At 43.5% G+C, this 20,882-nt stretch overlaps 2 protein-coding genes across 7 annotated transcripts in view; one reads left to right on the top strand and one right to left on the bottom strand.

Annotated features, from left to right (window-relative positions):
- The window catches only part of LOC138739676 (nuclear mitotic apparatus protein 1-like), a 173,207-nt gene extending 161,519 nt beyond the window's left edge, over positions 1-11,688 (bottom strand). For 3 of the 4 annotated variants that reach the window (XM_069892217.1, XM_069892218.1, XM_069892222.1), the window contains exon 1: positions 11,237-11,325. In XM_069892217.1, coding sequence (XP_069748318.1) covers positions 11,237-11,312 — 76 coding nt within the window. In that variant the 5' untranslated portion in view covers positions 11,313-11,325. Of the gene's footprint in view, positions 1-11,236; positions 11,326-11,603 lie in introns of those variants that run through there. The other variant, XM_069892221.1, reaches the window with a different exon arrangement.
- lrrc51 (leucine rich repeat containing 51) overlaps positions 11,499-20,882 on the top strand; it is a 30,897-nt gene continuing 21,513 nt past the window's right edge. Inside the window, exon 1 of one of the 3 annotated variants that reach the window (XM_069892226.1) lies at positions 11,499-11,934. In XM_069892226.1, coding sequence (XP_069748327.1) covers positions 11,810-11,934 — 125 coding nt within the window. In that variant the 5' untranslated portion in view covers positions 11,499-11,809. The remainder of the gene's footprint in view (positions 11,935-20,882) is intronic. The other 2 variants (XM_069892228.1, XM_069892225.1) reach the window with 2 other exon arrangements.

Below are 20,882 nucleotides of genomic sequence, written 5' to 3'. Positions count from 1 at the left end.
CCTCCATCCTTCTGGTTCATCCCAAACCAGAGGTACCAACCGCCCTCACAGTGGACATCTCCAGCACAGCAGTTGGAGGGGACCTTGAACAGCTGATCGACTGGCAATAGCAGCCCCTGGCCTTTTTTAGCAGGCACCTCTGTCCACCTGAACTTAAATACAGTGCCTTTGACCGGGAGCTATTGGTGCTCTAACTGGCAGTCAGGCATTTCCGATACTTCCTGGAAGGCAGACAATTCAACGTCTTCACAGATCACAAACCACTGATTTTTGCCTTCCACAAAATGTCTGACCCGTGGTCAGCCAGGCAGCAGCGACACCTCTCATACATGTCTGAGTTCACTACAGACATTTAACACAGAGCGGGTAAGAGCAATGTGGTGGCCAACACAGTCCTACCCTGCGATCGAGTCTATCCAGGCCCTGTTCCAAGGAATAGACTATTCTGCCCTAGCTGGGGCGCAGCAGAAGAATCCTGAGATCTCGGCATACAGAACAGCAGTTTCTGGCCTCAGGCTGGTGATGTCTCCACCAGCAAACCCCGCCCAATTGTACCGGCAGCTAGGAGGTGGCAGGTCTTTGACGCTGTCCACAACTTGGCACACCCAGCGATCAGGACTTCTATTAAAAAGGTGGCCAGTAGGTTCGTCTGGCACGGCCTCCAGAAACAGGTCAGTCAGTGGGCCAAAACCTACACACTCTGCTAGACATCCAAACTGCAGGTGCATGTCAAGACGCCTACCCCCACCCCAGACTTTCGAGCCAGCGCGACGTTGGTTCAGCTACACCCATATTGACATTGTAGGGCTGCTGTCGGTCTCCCATGGGGTGAGATATCTCTTTACCATGATTGACAATTCCACAAGGTGGCTGGAGGCATCCTGCTGGCTGATACAACCACCAAGACCTGCGCCAGGGCACTGATTAACATCTGGGTGTCGAGGTTCAGAGTCTCAGAGCACATGACCCCAAAACAGTTCACTTTGGGACTCTGGGTAGCGCTGGCCAACGCATCTTACCACCCTCAAGCCAACAAGTTGGTGGAATGGTTCAACAGGCACCTAAAGGCAGCCTTGATGGCTTGACTAAAGGGGCCGAACTGGGCGGACAAGGTACCCTGGGTCCTCCTGGGGATCCGCACTATCCCGAAAGAAGATTTCCAATGCCTCAGCAGCTGAAATTGTATACGGTGCAACGTTGGTGATATCCTCCTGTCAATTGTTTCTATTTTTATTTCCAGTATTTGTATTTTATGAAACATGGTGAGAATTTACAACTCAACAAATGACAAGCATTCCAAACAGCTATCCAGAAGCTCAACAATCAGTCACAGGGATAAAAACAGATCCACCAACCTACACCCATCTTGACAACAACCCCAGCTGCAACTCCCATTGACACTCTCTTTTTCTCCAACATCTTGCATCTCAAAACCACCCATTCCCTCTCTCCTCATTCTCCGTCCACTTGCCACACCCATCCTCCCCCACTGTGACCCCGTTACAAGCCCAAAGGACCCCAAAACCCAGCAGCAATAGACATTCACCAAGACGTGGCTTTCAAAACAAAAGATATTTTAAATCAAATTCAAACATGAAAATAGAATCAAACTTTAACTTAACTCTATAATTACACTACTGTTACAGAGTTCTGCGTTGTGTATTGACTATTTGTTGTATCCTTTTATGTTAAACAGTGACAGTTTGCCTTTGAGACCCAACGTGAAGGTGGACTGCTGAGAGTGGAAGACGGACTGAGCATGTGTGCAGAAAATGATCTAAAAATTTCTGGACTTGGACGATAAACCACCACTGGGTGGTGCTGTGGAGTGGAAGGAGGCCTAGAGCAGGAGTCATGGTCTGGAGGAGAGTTTAGAATGTTGGGATTTCAAAAAGGATGAACATTCCAAAGGCAGCCAGAAGGATCTGGACAAAGCCAGTGGTTCCTCTCTCTGCAAACAACACAAAAAGCTTCGAATTTGCTGCTCTCTCTCTCAAAGATCTTTTGGCTTCAGTTAACCAAACAAACTGAATTTTGTTTATGATCTTTGCTTCAGTTGAGATCGAAGTTTTATGAGTCTTGTGTGTTTTGCGTTTCTTTTGTGTCTAAGTTTTTCTGTGGGCTGGTTGGAAATATAACTTACACTTTAATTCCATATGTTATATTTAGGCTGGGAAATTTATTAAGTTTATACTGTTATAGAGATTTGCATAGAAACCAGTGGGCATCGTTATAAAAGGGGGGATTTTGAATTAAAGTTTGAAGGTGAATTTTTTTGTTAATAAAGTAATTGTTCATCTTTACCCCTGTGTGATATGCCTTCTTTGTGGTTGCTGGTTTGATCTTAGTAACACTATATACTAATTCAAATTACCCCCTTCTAATTCTAAGTGCACATGTGTAATGTGTGTGTGTGGATTTAAGAAAAGTTCTTTGGTTCACAGTTCACTCACTTCTCCTTCTTCCAAGTTCTCTGATTTCAGGCAATCACCACACTGTGCACAGAATTTAACATGCATAAAGTTCACCAGGCTTGGTGCTTGAAAGGTAAATGTTTACCACTCAGGAAGGTTCTTGTGTGGGGACGACCTACCAGGGACAAGTCTCAGTGATTAGGTCTCTGGCATGGGAGCTGGTCCCTCAGCTCAGAAAGGAAGGTGAGAAAAGAGGGGAGCTCTTGTAATTGGGGACCCGCTGGTTATGGGAGCAGATAGGAGGTTTGTTGGACAAGATTGGTGCTCCTAATTGGTATGTGGCCTCTCCCAGATGCCCAAGGCAGGGATGTCTCAGATCGAGAGGGCAAGCAGCCAGATGTCATTGTCCATTTGGGGATCAATGGCATAGAGAGAATTGGGGATGAGGTTCTGAAGAAAGAATATATGGAGTTAGGAAAGAAGTTAAAAAACAGGACCTCAAGGATGGTAATCTCGGGATTGCTGCCTGTGCCACGCGCTATAGAGAGTAGGATTAGGAAGATGTGGCGGATGAATGCGTGGCTAAAGAATTGGTGCAGGGGGCAAGGGTTCATATTTGTGGATCATTGGGATCATTTTCTGGGGAAGGTCTTACCTGTACGAAAGGGACAGGGTGAATTTAAACTGAAGGGGGACCAATATCCTGGTGGGTAAATTTGCTAGAGCTGTTGGGGAGGGTTTAATCTAGTTTGGCGGGGGGGGGGGGGGGGGGTGGGGGGGGTGGGAATCAGAATGACAGTGCAGAGATTAGGGTAAACAAACACCTAGATTTGAAGGGAGAGAGGAACCAAAATGTCAAAATGTTAAAGTTAATGAAGGGGGGGTGGGGTTGTAAAAGTAGATCGAAATCAAAGGAGTATTATGTGGGGGAACGTTCTCTCAAATGTATATTTCAATGCAAGGAGTTTTGTAAAAAAGGTGGATAAGCTTAGAGCATAGACTGACACATGGAAATATGATATTGCAGCTATCAGTGAAACTTGGTTGCAGAAGGGACATGATTGGCAGCTAAATATTCCAGGATTCCGTTGTTTTAGAACAGAGGGGAATAAAAGGTGGAGTTGTCGCATTGCAGGTTACAGAAAACATTAGTGGTGCTATGGCAGGATAGATTGGAGGGCTTGTCCAGGGAGGCTATACGGGTGGAATTGAGGAATGGGAAAGGCAAGAAAACACTAATGGGAGTGTATTATAGACCTCCTAATGGGCTGAGTGAATCAGAGCAGCAAATTTGTAAGGAGGCAGCAATAAATGTAAGGTGGAAATTAAAGGAGATTTTAATTTTCCACTCATTGACTGGGACGCCTATACTGTAAAAGGACTGGATGGGTGGGAGTTTGTCAAATGTGTTCAGGAAAGTTTTCTAAATTAATACATAGAAGAACTGTCTAGAGAGGGGGCAAAATTGGATCTCCTATTAGATTTACAAGATTGTTCCCTGTGTTTCAAGGTTTGAGTTACATGGAAAGGATGAGCAAGCTGGGACTTTATTCCCTGGAGCGTGGAAGATTAAGACGTGATTTGATAGAGTTCTTTAAAATTACGAGGGGGACAGATAGAGTCAACGTGGACAGACTTTTTCCATTGAGTGTAGGGGAGATTCAAACAGGAGGATGGATTGAGATTGAAGGCAAAAAAGTTTAGGGGAAACATGAGGGGGAATTTCTTCACTCAGAAGGTGGTGGGAGCGTGAAAAGAACTTCCGGATGAAGTGGTAGATGTGGGTTCAATTTTAATATTTAAGAAAAAGTGGGATAAGTATATGGACGAGAGAGTTGTGGAGGGTTAATGGGCCACGTGCGGGTCATTGGGACTATGTGAGAGATTGTGTTTGGCATAGACAAGAAGGTTCAAACTGGCCTGTTTCTGTGCTGTAATTGTTTTGTAGTTCCCCACCCCCCTTCCCTCCACCCCCTTGCCAACCCTCTCCCCTTCCTCTTTTCCCACCCCCCTTTCCCACTTCCTCCTTTCCCCCACTATCCCTTCACCTTTCCCACCCTTTTCCCATCCCTTCCCTCCCCTATTCCACCCCTCCCCCTTTCCAACCCCTTCCCCTCCTCCACCCCTTTCCCTTTCTCAACCTCCTCCATGCCCTTTCCCTTTCTCCATCTCCTCCCCTTCCCCTCCTCCACATCCTTTTCCCCTCCTTTCTCTCTCACCCTCCCCCTTTCCCATCTCTCCCCTTCCCCTCCCCTTTTCCCACCCCCTGTCCTCTCTTTCCCACCTCCTCCTTTACCTTCATGCACCCACTTTCCCCATCCCCTCTCTTCCCCATCCCTTCACCCAACCCCTTTCCCACCCTACCCTCTCCCTCCACCCCCATTTCCACTGCCTCCCCATACCCCTCCTCCACCCCCATTTCCCTCCCCTTTCACACCCCTCTGCCTCCCCCATCCCCTTACTATTAACTTAACCCCCTTCTAATTCCAAGCACGCGTGTATGTAATGTGTATATGTTCAGGAAAGTTTTCTGTTCCACTGACCAATCATTCACTTTTCACTTCTTCAAGTTCACCGGTATCAGGCAATTCTTATACTGTGCACAGAATTTAACATTTATGAATCTTCACCAGGACACACACAAACTTATTTCCTCCAATCAGTCACTTCAGTATTTTGCCAAAGAAACTTGCCCCATCATGGGTTCTCCAGATGATAACCTCTTCTTCCAGGTCACCAGAGAGTTCCTCTGGTTTCTCTTATTTCAGCCATTTTCTCTTGTAAGGACGACAAGGGTTTTGAACAGGCTGAACTCAGAACTAACAACCCATCCTCAACATGGGGTTTTTCAACAAGCCTGCCAACTTGCCATTTTGCAGCCTCTCTCTGCTTGTAAAAACCACACGACTTCTTACAGAGCTCCAAACCCAATGGTTGAAAGATCTTATCAGCCTCTCTGAGTCTGTACTTTATTGCCCGTACACAATAGACCAGCTTCTTCATTGTTTCTGCAAAGTTAACTGGAACCTCAACGTCTAGCTTCAGCAAAGATCTTGCATTTTAAATGAGATGCCCTTTGTGAAGTATTAGTCTATGAAAAGTAACCTAAACTAAACCCCCACAATCTATCTCTTTTAAAGACATATTTTACCATAACTATTCTAACATACCCCATAACACTCTCCCCACAAATAAATTTTAACTCTCGAGTTAAAATTCAGTTATAACTAAACTGACTTTACAATCACTCCAGTGATAATACACAATATTTAACATGTTATAACTATGTATCCCAATCTTGAGTTTATAATTTACATGTTCATTTTTTACACCTAGACAACCTGCTATTTCATTATTTGTACCTTTAGCCACTTCCTGGATTATGCAGCTCCAGAGCCAGCTGCGTGTGTCTGCGGAGGGAAGTTCAGGTGGCAGCGCTAAAGGACATGTTCTGCCACCTAAAAGGTCTGAAGCGGGGAGAGGGGCCGCAGAACAAAAGCCGGCTCCTGAGTCCAGGCAGGGGCAGCCGTCTGACAGTTTTAAGCGTCTGGAATGTTGCATTAATTTTTACTTGATGTTGTGGTTTGAAAGAAAGCTTTTACACTCCCATTTTTAAATGTATTGATAATGCTGAAAATTTGCTAGCCTTTAAACTTGTAGAGATTCCCTCCTATCCATGATCTCTATTGTTGTAAGTCTGAACTGCATTAGTAGAGTGACCTTATACGATACATCAACGTTCCTACAATCTGTGCTCCCACTTCAAGTATGCTCCTTCATAGTGACTAACACTGGCGTGTCTTACAATACGAGTCCTGAGAGTTACAGCCAGGACAGTTACAGCCGTTTGGTTCCCCACTGCTTTCACGTCTCCCAGCTGTCTGACAGCCCCCTGACGTGGGACTGCGGGGCTGGGGCAGCCGGCGGGGGATTGCGGGGTTGGGGCGGCCGGCAGGGGACTACAGGTTTCAACTGTCCATTGTGTTCGGCTGAGGTGTCTGAACCTGTTCTGAACTGCACTATTTTCAAACCTAATTTTCAAACCATCCAGCCCTGCTGCTGATGGAGAGGTCAGCGTCCGACTGCGGAAACGTGACGGAAATCTGTGACCTTGTCTTTTGTGCTGAAGCGAATCCGTGGAGGTTGACATTTCCCTTCCACTGTCCCCTCCCAGCCCCGCAGTCCCCCGCCGGCCGCCCCAGCCCCGTAGTCCCACACCGGGGAACTGTCAGGCAGCGGGGAGGGTAGGTGTCGGCAGCAGGGAGGGTAGGTGCCCACAGTGGGGAGGGTGGCTGTCACCAGTGGAGAGGTGGTTGTCAGCGGGTCGTCAGCTGACTGTCAACAGCCTGCTCGCTGCTAGGCACCTGAAAGCTGCTAGCAGCTTTGCCTGAGCTGCTTTCAGGTGCAACGGGGGATTCTTGGAGCAGGATATTATACCTATAGGAGAAGGGTTAGGTAGGTAAACCTCCTGGCCAGGTTTTCCACTTTCAGGAGGCCACCCGATAACCGTATACAATAGGCTGCTTTACAGTCGGGTATTGTGGCCACCGAAAAGTGGCTTTTGATATGATTAATTTGTAGATTATATTCTTGTAAGATTAAACTCCATTTTAACAAACTTCTGTTTTTATTCTTCATTTTATTCAAAAACACCAGAGGATTGTGGTCAGTAAATATCACAACTGGTTTAAGAGTGGTACCCAGATACACATCAAAATTCTGCAGAGCAAGTATTAGACAACAGTTCCTTTTTAATAGTGAAATAGTTTATTTGATGAACATTGAATTTTTTCAACAAGTAGGCAACTGGATGATCAATTTCATCATGTTTTTGTAACAAAACTGCACCTCTTGCCCCCTCACTGGCATCCACTGCTAAAGAAAATGGTCTGTCAAAATCAGGAGATTTTAAAATAGGGTAATGGCATAGCATCTCCTTTAAATTTTCTAAAGCTCTCTGACAAAATTTCATCCACACAATCTTATCCCCCTACTTCAAAAGATTGGTTAAAGGAAGAGTAACTTCAGCAAAATTTCCTATAATATCCTGCCATTCCTAAAAACCTTCTCACTGCTTTCCTGCCATTGGGAATAGGAAATTCAGAAATTGCATGTACTTCAGCCTGACTAGGTGCAACTTTGCCACGACCAACCACATGTCCTAAATATGTAACAGTAGCATGTCCAAATTCACTTTCAGCTAAATTGACAGTTAAGCTTGCTTTGGATAATATTGCATATAAGCATCTGTATGTGTCAAACCTTGGATTAACGAATTTATCATCCTTTGGAATGTTGCATGGGCATTTTTCATGCCATAAAGGTAGCACATTATATTCATATCAACCAGATGGTGTTACAAATGCAGATATAACCCTTCTTCTCTCTGTTAATGGCACACAGCAATAACCCTTCAACAAATCCACCTTAGTAAGAAATTTAGCTTTCCCAATCAATACAATCATCAATTCTAGGAATAGGATAAGCATCCGTTTTTGTTACTGAATTAACCTTCCTTTAATCTGTACAGAACCTAACAGTTCCATCTGCTTTAGGTACCAGAACAAAAGGAGAACTCCAATTTGAGTTCGATGGTCTAATAATATAATTTTTCAACGTATATTCCACCTCCTGATCCATGATTTTATTCTACCGGGGTGTTGTTCTATGGGACTTTCTCAAAATGCCTACCATTCTGAAATGTACCTTTGTGAATTAGGGCAAATTCGTCTGCTAATCCAGTGTCACCACGCCCTCACATCTCTCTCATCCAGATATAATTTAATCTCATTTGGAACACACGTTTTAATTTCCTCAATTAACAACAATTCTCCAAATCTGTCAAAATCATTGTTTTGTAGCGGGGACACAGCGCAGTATTGCGAACCGCCACTGTCAATTCACAGACTTAAACCAGTCTTGAGTTGACTACCTTTGTGTGTGTTTGCCTTTATTTTGTAGCATCTACCGTAGTAGCCGCTACAGTTTATTCCTTTTGAGGTGCACCAATGGTCAAAGCATACAGATTTCTTCAGAGCAAAATCCATATAAGATTAATTCCGAGTTTTCACCAAACTCCTAAATTTTTGTCTATATGCTTCTGGAACCAACTCGTAAGCTTTCAATACTGCTTGTTTAACAGTATCATAATTTGCCACTTGCCCTGTGGTCGAGCTAGAGTATGCAATTTGTGCTTTTCCCTTCAATACACTTTGGAGCATGAGGCCATTTTTCTTTTGGCCATCTTGAGCTCTCAGCAACCTTTTCAAAAAGCTGAAAATATATATCTATAGGCACTTTCAGGTGGCCAATTGCCCCGCATGTAAAGCCGTATGTTTAGGCAATATGTGGCTGTTTTGAGGCCACTTAGAAACTGTGCAGGAGGCGCTCTTGAGGCGAGTTACATAACCCTCCTCCGAGAAGGACCATCAGCTCAGATCAGCGGCTCCCCCAGCCACCTGAATGCAGCTGGCTGAAAGCGGATGTTAAAAGGTCAGGCTGCTGATCACAGCTGACACTGGGCAGGAGCCAGAGTTGCTCAGAGCCACATCCTGTGCAGCTGTCCTTTCAGGTGGCCAGCGTTGCTCTTTAAACGCTGCCACCTGAACGGCAATTTAAAGGGCCGCTTCTGCTTCTTCAGGCACATTCTTAGCGTAGAATGTACCTGAAAAAGCCTTCTATCTCCCTCAGCAAAAGGAGGAACTAGATTTACTTCTCTACTAGCCAAAAACCTCTCCCCAGGAGTTATAGTCTCAATTCTCTTACCTCCCTCCATCTCAATTTTTAACTTCTCTAATTCAAACCATCTATTTCTTTCAATTCGTTCCGTCATATTTTCTTTGACTTTCATTGTCCTCCCTGTTTTTCAGCTACGTCTAACATGTATCCTCCGTTTTTCAGTTTCCTCTGCCTCATAGTCTTTGTTTTTCAACTTCCCCACTATTTTTCTCTGCAGCTCCACAGATGAAGGGTGTAACAAAAATGTACTAACATCAAATGCTGCTGTTTTTCCACTCAGACAAGCTTTAAATTAGATTGAAAAAACTAATTAACTAATAAATCACAAAAACTCAAAGTTTAAGATCCAAAAACTCCAAATGTTTTAATCTGAAATGGATGACCCCGCACTTGTTACAAGCCCAGAGGACTCCAAAACTCAGCAGTAACAGAAATTCAGCAAGATAATGGTTACTTAAACATAAGTTACTTTTAATTTTCTTTAAACATAATAACAGGATCAATCTTTAACTTATTACTATCAATTTAACCCCCTTCTAATTCTAAGTGCATGTGTATGTAATGGGTATATGTTCAGGAAAGTTCTCTTTTTCACTGTCCAATCATTCACTTTTCCAAGTTCACCAGTATCAGGCAATTCTTATACTGTGCACAGAATTTAGCATTTATGAAACTTCACTAGGCTCTGGGGTTTAAAGTTAAATGGTTACCACTCAAAAAGATTCCTGTTGGTTTCAGAGAGAAATTTGTTGCTTGTCAGACACACAAACTGATTTCCTCCAGTCACTTCAGTGTTTTACCAAAGAAACTTGCCCCATCATGGGTTTCCCAAATAATAACCTCTTCTTCCAGGTCACCACAGAGTTCCTCTTGTTTCCCTTATTTCAGCCATTTCCTCTTGCAAGAATTACAAGGGTTTTGAACCACCTGTCTTCAAAATGGGGTTTTTCAACAAGCCTGCCAGCTTGCTATTTTGCAGCCTCACCTGCTGCTGTAGAACTGACCCCTCTCTCTCTAAAAGAGAAATCATCTGTTTAGCCGCTTTCCGATGGAATAGCTGGGAGAATGTGGCTCCGGAGCCAGCTGCAGGTGTGTGCAAAGCAACATTCAGGTGGCAGCGCTGAAGATGCTGTTCTGGCACGTGAAAGCTCCGCAGCATGAGGCAAATGCTGGCTCCTGTTGACTGTGGCCATAGTCCCGCCCGCTTTCAGGTGCCGCGCTCGGAAGTGGAGAATACAACTACCCGAGGAGGGTTGGGTAAGTACTCCTCAGGTCAGGGTTCTCTGCTTTCAGGTGGCCTCCCAACAGCTGCATTTGGGTATTTTAGGTAGCTTTACATTGGGGTATTCTGGCCACCTGAAAGCAGCTTTTGTTTTTCCTCGCCCTGCTTGTAAAACCCATACCAGTTCTTACATTAAAAGATCTTATCAGCCTCTGAGCCTGGAGTTTATTGCCCATACACAATAAAATAGACCAGCTTCTTCATTGCTTCTGCAAAGTAAACCGGTGCCTCAACGCCTAGCTTCAGCAAAAATCTTGCATTTTAAACGAGATGTCTTTTGTGAAGTGTTACTCTATGAAATGTATCCTAACCCCACACCCCCCCCACAATTTCTCTCTTTTAAAGACATATTTTACCATAACTACACTAATATACCCATAACAGTATTGAAAGTTGGCATTCTGAAATTCAATGTTGTACAACTTGGGAGAAAATTACATATAATTTGAGAAATATTCAAATTTTGTACAAATTTGGAGCGCATAATATGCCAAGTTTAGGGTTAAATATGTAAAAATACACTTTAGACCTGTAATTATGTTCTTCCCTAAAGTCACTTAATATAAATACTGTAAGATTTGGGTGTGTGAGCTAATCCTTTGTGTAATCCAGGTTAATATTATATTGTCTTCATATATATCACTATATATTGTATCTATTATAGAGGTAAGAGGGAAGGGCGGACAAGGGGTTAATACCACGTAACCACTACAATTTCAAAATTTAATCAAGTATTGACTCTGTACAAATATAATTATATGGATGTAAAATTTTAAATAGAGAGAGAAGGCCCAGAACCGACCTGTCAATCCCCGAGCTGCTTGGATCCGGACTCGCCTTCCATTGGCCGGAAGCGCCGGACGTGACCCCGCGCGCATTGGCCGGAAGCGCCGGACGTGACCCCGCGCGCATTGGCCGGAAGCGCCGGACGTGACCCCGCGCGCATTGGCTGGCAGCGCCGCACGTGAACGCCCGCGCGCATTGGCCGGCAGCGCCGCACGTGAACGCCCGCGCGCATTGGCCGGCAGCGCCGCCCCCGCCCCCCCCGCCTTCATCGGGCGACGAGGAGGCTGTCGGGGATGCGGCGCCTCCTTAATCGCCGCCATTATCCGGACCCATTATCAATGGCCCGCCTCCAATACAAACCAAAGGCTCCAGATAATTCTCACCAGTTCGAGCGCAGTTTGTGGACGATGCGATGTGATTAACGTTGAGAGGGGGTGACGTTCCCTGAGGACTCGGTTCATTCACTCAGCGCGTCGGCAACATCCGGGCATCCCATCACGTGACGTCATGTAGGCGCGGTGGGTGTGGGGAGCGACCACAAAGACGTGATGACGTCGGCGCGAACGCTTGGTCGTGCGTTGGACCAACGATGGATTCGCCACTGGCGGAAAGACGGAGTGAACTGGTAACAAAAAATACTGACGTGGTCCCCTGGCCTTCAGCCATTAGGCAGCACGCCATCGAGCCTTCACCATCGAAACGCCCCCAGGCCCGGTGAGCGGCGGGCTGATCGATCGGGTTTCACTCTCCGTGTGGATGTGGGGATGTTTGGGGTTGAGCGGCGGGGGCGGGCGGATCCCGGTGGCCGCTGGGACATGTAGTTCGTAATCCGCATCCAACATGGCGCGACTTGAGAGTGGGACTACAGTTCCCAGCTGCCCCCGCGCGGTGGCTGTCCGGTTGCCCTTGACAACTGGTCGAGAACGGCCCTCCCGGAGTAATGGGTCGTCAGAAGGCTGGGGCAGTCACACCAAATCACTGATTACCACCGACCTGCTCGAGCCTTTCCAACTTCTCATTATTTGCTCAAGATAAAAACATGCTCTTTTCGTGTTTGCTTTTTGGAAAATAATCTGGAGATGTTTGACACACAACCTCGCAACACCAGAAACAGGAGGAGGAATAACCCACCAGGCCCTTTGAGCCTGATCTGTTGTTCAAAAAAACCTGGCCATTAAAGTCTTCACTTACCTGCTTGTTCACCTATCTATTTATATCTTAAATGCAATTATTGAAGCTGCCTCGATTGTTTCCTTGGCCAAAGAATTCCACGGATTCACTAGTAAAGCACAAAAGTCTGCAGACACTGTGGTTGAAGTAAAAACAATGCTGGAGAAACTCAGCAGGTACCCTGATGAAGGGTTCAAACCCGAAATATTGGTTATGTATCTATCTTTGCTATATTAAGTGCTCTGTTTGGCCTGCTGAGTTTCTTCAGCATTGCGTTTTCATTCTACAGATTCACTGCTCTGGAAAAAGCAACCCCTCCTCATCACTGTCTTAAATGTACCCTACCCCCTCACCCCCCCCCCGCCCCTGAAACTTGATGCTGCATCTACTAGTTCTAGTCTCAGTGGAAACAACCTCCCTGTTTTGATCAATCTGTTCCTTTCACAATTTTATATGTCTCTATAAGTCATTCCATCATCAACCTGGTGAGGCTCCTCTGCATAGCCTTCAAAGCGAGTATATCCTTTCTATAGTCAGGATAAATTTTTATCACCCAGAAACTAGGGAGAATTGTAGTTGAATCCTTGAGGGGTTTGGTGGATGACTCCTGTTCCTATTGCCTTTCATTAAATTGGAATGCGATGTGGTTAAATCTGAAACCGTAACATAAGAATGTAAGTAGTTCAATTCTCCTGTCACATCTACACTGCCATTCCAACATGAGCTGATTCATTATTCCACACAGCCCTGCCTTCTCCCTATAACCTTTGATACCCTCTCTATTCAGATACCTATCAATCTCTGCCTCAAACATACCCAACGACCTGGCCTCCACAGCTGCCCATATCGGCAAATTCCAGAGGTTCACCATTCTGGCTAAAGAAATTCTGTTTTAATTTGGGTGCCCTTCAATCCTGATGTTATGCCCTCTTGTCCTAGACTCCCCTACCATGGGAAACAACTTTGCCACATCTACTCTGACCAGGCCTTTCAATATTCAAAATGAGGTCTCCCCTCATTCTTCAAGTACAGTCCAAGAGCTGACAAACATTCCTCATATGGTAGTCCTCCATCATTCCAGGACTCATAATCTCCTCTGAACCTTCTCCAATGCCAGCACATCTTCTCTTTAATAAGCAGCCCAAAACTGTACCCGATACTCCAAGTGAGGCCTTACCTTATAAAGACTGAACACGACATCCCTGCTTTTATACTGCTTTTGCCTTCACCCCACCAACTCACCCTGGAGGTTAACCTTTGGGATATCCTGCACTAGGTCTCCCAAGTCCCTTTGCACCTCCAAATTTTGAATTTTATCCCCATCCAAATAATCATCTGCCCTTTCATTTCTTCTATCAAAATGCCTGATCGGACACTTTCCAACATTGTATTTCATTTGCCACTTTGCCCATTCTCCTTGTCTATCTGTCTTTCTGCAGCCTCTCCACTACTCCTCACTACCTACCCCTCCACTGATCTAAACAAAGGACCCTGTTAAGATAAGAGAGGCAGTTGGCAATCTGTGGGAGACTGGGAAACAACATTAAAGGAAAGACAATACTGTAGATGCTGGATTTTGCAACAAAAGAAAACAAGCTGTTGGACAAACTCTGCAGGTCAGGCTGCATCTGTGGAGGGAAATGGGTTGTTGAAATTTGGGATATACACTTGACATTGAATATCGATGGAAGGTCTTCACCCAAATATTGACTTCTGCCGAACCTCCTGAATTCCTACAGAAAATCATTGTTAAAAGGCCTGACAGACAATGGCTAGCATTTCAAAGAATAATACAGTATATGGTGGAGTGGATTCAATGGGCTGAATGGCCTACTTCTCCTATGCATTATGGTCTTGCATGACACAGCAAATGACCATCCCTTGAAGAATCAGAAAGAAAAAATTGTCCAAGCATGGATGACAGTGAAAATTAAAGTTAGTATTAACCATATAACCACTTACAGCACAGAACAAGCCAGTTCAGCCCTACTAGTCCATGCCGTAACAAATCCCCACCCTCCTAGTCCCACTGACCAGCACCTGGCCCATACCCCTCCAGTCCTCTCCTCTCCATGTAACGATCCAGTCTATCCTTAAATGTAACCAATGACCCCGCCTCAACCACGTCTGCCGGAAGCTCATTCCACATCCCCACCACCCTCTGCATAAAGAAATTTCCCCTCATGTTCCCCTTATAATTTTCCCCCTTCAATCTAGTTTGAATCTCCCCCACTCTTAATTGAAAAAGCCTATCCACGTTTACTCTGTCTGTCCCTTTTAAAATCTTAAACACCTCTATCAAGTCCCCTCTCAATCTTCTACACTCCAGAGAAAAAACCCCAGTCTGCACAACCTTTCCCTGTAACTCAGGCCCTGAAATCCTGTCAACATTCTCGTGAACCTTCTCTGCACTCTCTCTATTTGGTTTATATCTTTCCTATAATTTGGTGACCAAAACTGTACACAGTACTCCAAATTTGGCCTCACCAATGCCTTGTACAATTTCATCATAACCTCCCTACTCTTGAATTCAATACTCCGATTTATGAAGGCCAACGTTCCAAATGCCTTCTTCACCACACCATCTACCTGAGTATCAGCCCTGAGGGTACTATTTACCACAACTCCTAAATCCCTTTGTTGCTCTGCACATCTCAATAGCCTACCATTTAATGCACATGACCTATTTAGATTTGCCTTTCCAAAATGTAACACCTCACAACTATCTGTATTGAATTCCATCAGCCATTTCTCAGCCCACACCTCCAGCCTTCCTGTACAGCACAGACATTGGGCCTTTGGCCCATTATGTTCATGGTGACATTTTGTGCACCTACATTAGTGTAACGGTTAGCGCAACACTATTACAGAGCCAGCAACCCGCGTTCCTACGTTCTCCCCAAGTCCACATGCGTTTCCTCTGGGTGCTTTGGTTTCTTCTCACATCCAAAGATGTATTAGGTTATTTGGTCACATGGGTGTATTTGGGTGGCATGGAGAGGGGCCAGTTACTGTGCTGTATCTCTTTTTTAAAAAAAAAATCCCATTTACCTGCATGAGAAATGTATCCTTCTAATGACTTGCCCATTGTTGGTCAAAATGCTTCTCCAACATTGTGATTGCAGCCAATTTCACTACCTCCTCTGGCAACAAGTTTCACATATCAACTATTCTCCATTTTTTTAAAAATGTTGCCCCTCAGCTGTCTTAAAATTTCTTTATCCCATCTTAAACCTAAACTCTCTTTTTTTTGTTTGCTAGCATGGGAGGAAAAAGGGAATTTTAACAATTGACCCTTGCATTATGTGCGAGCAGCATTGTTTTAGTTTAATTTGGGCATCGTATTTGGTATGAGCAGAAGGTTCTGTCCCTGTCCTGTACTGTTCTTTTTTTAAAAAAATTTTTATTTTTCACACCATAAACCACATTGACCAAAATACATACATTTTCCTTTTCAAATATATAGAGTGTCATTTTCTCCCCCCTCCCTCCCTCCTCCCATCCCACCCTCCCTACCTCCCCCCTCCCGTCCATTTAAAGTACGAAATCTAGGATACATTAAACCAGTCAAACAATGTTGTCATTCAATAAAAATAAACAAGAAATTCCACTGAGTCAATTCTTTTCATTTCCTTCTCCTTTCGTTAATTTAGGTAATGAATGTCCCCGGTAGGTTTTCTCTATTGTGTTTCATGTAAGGCTCCCACATTTGTTCAAATATTTCAAAATTATTTCTTAAACTATATGTTATTTTTTCTAATGGAATACATTTATTCATTTCTATATACCATTGTTGTATTTTCAAATTATCTTCCAATTTCCAGGTTGACATAATACATTTTTTTGCTATGGCTAGAGCTATCTTAACAAATCTTTTTTGAGCACCATCCAAATCAATTCCAAATTCTTTGTTTTTTATGTTACTTAGGAGGAAGATCTCTGGATTCTTTGGTATATTGTTTTCTGTAATTTTATTTAATATCTGGTTTAGATCTTCCAAAAATTTTTCTACTTTCTCAAATGTCCAGATTGCATGAATTGTTGTTCCCATTTCTTTTTTACAACGAAAACATCTGTCAGATACTGTTGGGTCCCATTTATTTAACTTTTGAGGTGTAATGTATAGCCTGTGTATCCAGTTATATTGTATCATACGTAACCTCGTATTTATTGAATTTCTCATCGTTCCAGAGCATAACTTCTCCCATGTTTCCTTCTTTAACTTTATATTTAAATCTTGTTCCCATTTTTGTTTAGTTTTACCATTTGTTTCCTCATTCTCCTTTTCTTGCAGTTTAATTTACATATTTGTTATAAATCTTTTGATTGTCATTGTATCTGTGATCACATATTCAAAGTTACTTCCCTCTGGTAACCTCAGACTGCTTCCTAATTTGTCCTTCAAATAGGATCTCAATTGGTAATATGCCAGCATTGTATCTTGAGTTATATTGTATTTATCTTTCATTTGTTCAAAGGATAATAATCTATTTCCTGAAAAACAATTTTCTATTCTTTTGATCCCTTTTTTCTCCCATTCTCTAAAGGAAAGGTTATCTATTGTAAAAGGGAGTAACTGATTTTGCGTCAGTATTAGTTTTGGTAATTGGTAATTTGTTTTATTCCTTTCTACATGAATCTTCTTCCAAATATTGAGCAGATGATGTAATACTGGAGAACTCCTATGTTGTACCAATTTTTCATCCCATTTGTATAATATATGTTCAGGTATCTTTTCCCCTATTTTATCTAGTTCTAATCTAGTCCAATCTGGCTTTTCCCTTGTTTGATAAAAATCTGATAGGAATCTTAATTGTGAGGCTCTATAATAATTTTTAAAGTTTGGCAGTTGTAAGCCTCCTTGTTTATACCATTCTGTTAATTTATCTAGTGCTATCCTCAGTTTCCCCCCTGTCCTGTACTGTTCAATGTTTTATGTACCCTAGCAATACCTTGCAATATTATTATACACTTCTATTAGGTCACCCCTTGGTCTCTTTTGCTCCAGGAAAAACAAACTCAGCCTATTCAATATCTTCCTGTGACAAAAGATCATTAATCCTGCCAACAGCCTTGTGAATCTCCTGTTCACTCTCTCTACCTCAACCACATTCTTCCCATATTATGGCAAACAGAACTGTATATAATGCTCCAAGTGCCACCAAATAATTAATTCCTAAAGAAGCGCCCACCTATTCCCCCGGCCTCTGAAGGTAAATATGCCTTCAGCCTATCAACCAATGTTGCCACAATCTATGGAATTTGGGCCCGATGTGTCTCTGTACATCACGATTCCTTCAAGAAACCTATCTATTTATATCTTAAAGGTTCGGTGCGGACTAGAAGGGCCTAATGGCCTGTTTCCGTGCTGTAATTGTTATGTTATGTTATGTTATGATCTATCATTTAATATATAAATCCAACCCCTATTTGATTTCCTAAAATGCATTACCTCACACTTTTTGGAATGACATTCCACCTGTTCTACCCAACACTCCACCTGATCTATATTCTGCTGTAGTCTGAGACAACCCTGCTTTCAATCCAAAAATCCAACATTTTGTGTCATCTACAAACTAGTAAAAGACTATAAAGTTCCCTGAAACATAAACATAAGCTTGAAAATTGGGAGCTTTGTGAATTCAGCAAAAGCCACATAAGAAGCAAATGATTATTAAGTGCAAAGTGATCCCTTGGAGACCGATAGGAGAATTCATAATGGGGAGAAAGGAAATGGCAGAGGAATTAAATAAATTTGTGCAGAAGACCCAGAAAAACTGGTGTTTATGGATAAAAATTGTTTACATTGAGACATGCCACATGCTAACAGGCCCTTTCTGCCCATGATGCCCAATTCACCTACAATCCCCAGAACATTTTGAAAGGTGGGAGGAAACTGGAATCCCTGGCGAAAACACATGCAGTCATGGGGAGAGCTCCCGTTTTAGTAAAATGGGATTATCACTGTAAGGGTTAGTATAGATAGGGGGGACTGAATGGTCACAGTTAACGTTTAACATTTCACACAAGCACAACACAAGTCACAGCAAAAATTCAATACCTTGAAAGAACTGAGGGAAGGTTTGTCACAGTCTATTCCAGAATTCAATACATTTGCAAAGACACTGTGATACTGTAAGGGAGAACCATTCTGGCTGCTGAAGAAGAAGCAGCTTTTTGAAGCAGCTCTTGTGCCAACCATTTCTGTGCAATTCAGAACAAACTATGCTCTGTGACTGACTGGGCCTTCTCGTGGATTGACCTGTGCCAGGAGGGTCTTTTTGGGAAGCAAGGTGCTTCACTTTAATTGTGACTAACAGTAGAAGTCACTTGGAGAGATGGCTTCATTTTAAGTGTAACTACCAGTGAAGCTATTGGAGAGACTGGTGCCAGAGTCTTGTAAGCTTGGTAGAGGCCGCCCAGTTCAAGTCTTGCCTACAAAAGGACCAAGAATGTTATGACCACAGCTCGTGTGGATGGACATTTCTTCAAAGGCAACGCAAGGAGAATTCGTGAGTCTGTACCAGCTACAACTCCAGTCTCCCCATCAGTTTGACAGTAAATTCTGGGCATCAAATTTCAAAGGTCTTTGCTTCAACACTGAATTTAAAAGACTGAACTTTGAAGTAACTTTCTCGATTTTGGCCTGGACTGTAATAGTTTAGGTCCATCACACATACACCCACACATATACTAGACACCTGCGCATAGCTGGGGATAGATTTAGTGTTAAAGATAGTTTAAGAGTTAGAAATAAAATTAGTGTTTTAAAATTAAACACTGTCTGGTTCATTGCCTATTGCTGCTCATTACACACGTTTCGTAATAACAATGCGGGATTCAAACCCTGATCCTGATTGCTGGTTCTGTAATGCTGTTGCACTAACCGCTACCCTAACTGTGCTGCCCTATGCCATCCATGCTGCTTTATTACCATTAGATTTCCATACGTGTATGGATATAAGAGTAAAAGAAAACAGTATTAGTAAAGAAATACACCATAAGACATAGGAGCAGAAATAGGCCATTTGGCCCATCAAATCTGCATTGCCATTGATGCATTTTCCCACTCAGCCCCACTCTCTGGACTTCTCCCCATAACCTTTGATGCCCTGGCTAATGAAAAAATAATCAATCTCTGCCTTAAATACACCCAGTGATCTGCTAATAAATTAATGCCTGAAAATTGATAAATGGCAACCCAATAAATCTGCATAATGGAGTATTGCCAGAGAAGGGTATGGAGATATGAAAACAGTCGATTCTTTGGTTATTATCTACAAAAGTTCTTTAGGTTCTTGAATTTTTCCTTCATAAATGTGACCTCACTTTTAAGAAAAGAGGGAAGATTTTTAAAAAAACTATAGTCTCTTCTACATTGTTGAGACCAAATGCAGTCCTGGGATCTACCTTGCAGAGCATTTGCGCCCTACCTGCAGTGACCATCCTAAGCTCCCGGTTATATGCTATTACAGCTCCCCTTCTCATTCCCACACTGACCTGTTCATCCTTGGCCTTCTGCACTGCTGGAGTGAGGCTCAATGCCCCTTATATTCTGGGCAATGGTATGAAAATTTTCCAATTTTAGGTATTGAGGCCCCTCTCTCTTTTAATCCACTTATGCTCCTCCCCCCAACCGCCATTTGGATTCCTACGTTCTCCACCCAGTCCCTCACTCTTTCTGGTTCCATCCTCTTCTCCCCACATTTCACCAACAGAGCTCCCCATTATGAATCTTTCACCTCTTCCCTGATGTTTTTATTATATCACCTTCTCCACTGGTCGCCTCTATTTCCACATCACCCTCCATTAGTGCCTCCTGTACCAGCCTGTTCAAATCTTCCTCCACTGGACCCATAGTTTTTTTTCTCTTGCCTTTCTCTGCCACTCAACTGCTGCCATCTCCCAACACACTCACTCACTGTTTCATCAATACCCTACTGGCCCCTGTCCAACCATTCCCACCCTGTCTTCATTATACTGCCTATCTCCCCTCTAGAATCTCTGTCTTGAAAAAGGGTTCTGACCTGAATTGTCAAACATTTCATTTTCTCCAACTGATGAACTATGGAATATTACAGCACAGAAACAGGCCCTTCAGCTTTTCTAGTCTGTGCTGAACTATTATTCTGTCTAGTCCCACTGGCCTGCACCCATAACCCTACATACCCTTCCCATCCATAAGACACTACAGCACAGTACAGGCCCTTCAGCCATCGATATTGTGCCGACCTATACCTTAAAAAAATACTAAACCATTTCTACCTCAAAACCTTCTATTTTTCTTTTACCATTGTGCCTGTCTTTTCTTTCTTTGGCTGGCTTTGCGGACGAAGATTTATGGAGGGGTAAGTCCACGTCTGCTGCGGGCTCGTTGGTGACTGGCAAGTCCGATGCAGGCACGGTTGCAGCGGTTGGAAGGGAAAATTGGTGGGTTGGGGTTGGGTGTTGGGTTTTTCCTCCTTTGTCTTTTGTCAGTGAGGTGGGCTCTG

Source organism: Narcine bancroftii, chromosome 7 (genome assembly GCF_036971445.1).
Source record: "Narcine bancroftii isolate sNarBan1 chromosome 7, sNarBan1.hap1, whole genome shotgun sequence".
In the NCBI taxonomy this organism is placed as follows: Eukaryota; Metazoa; Chordata; class Chondrichthyes; order Torpediniformes; family Narcinidae; genus Narcine; species Narcine bancroftii.
The sequence above is the reverse complement of the archived record's forward strand: the minus strand, read 5'-3'. Positions and strand labels throughout refer to the sequence as shown.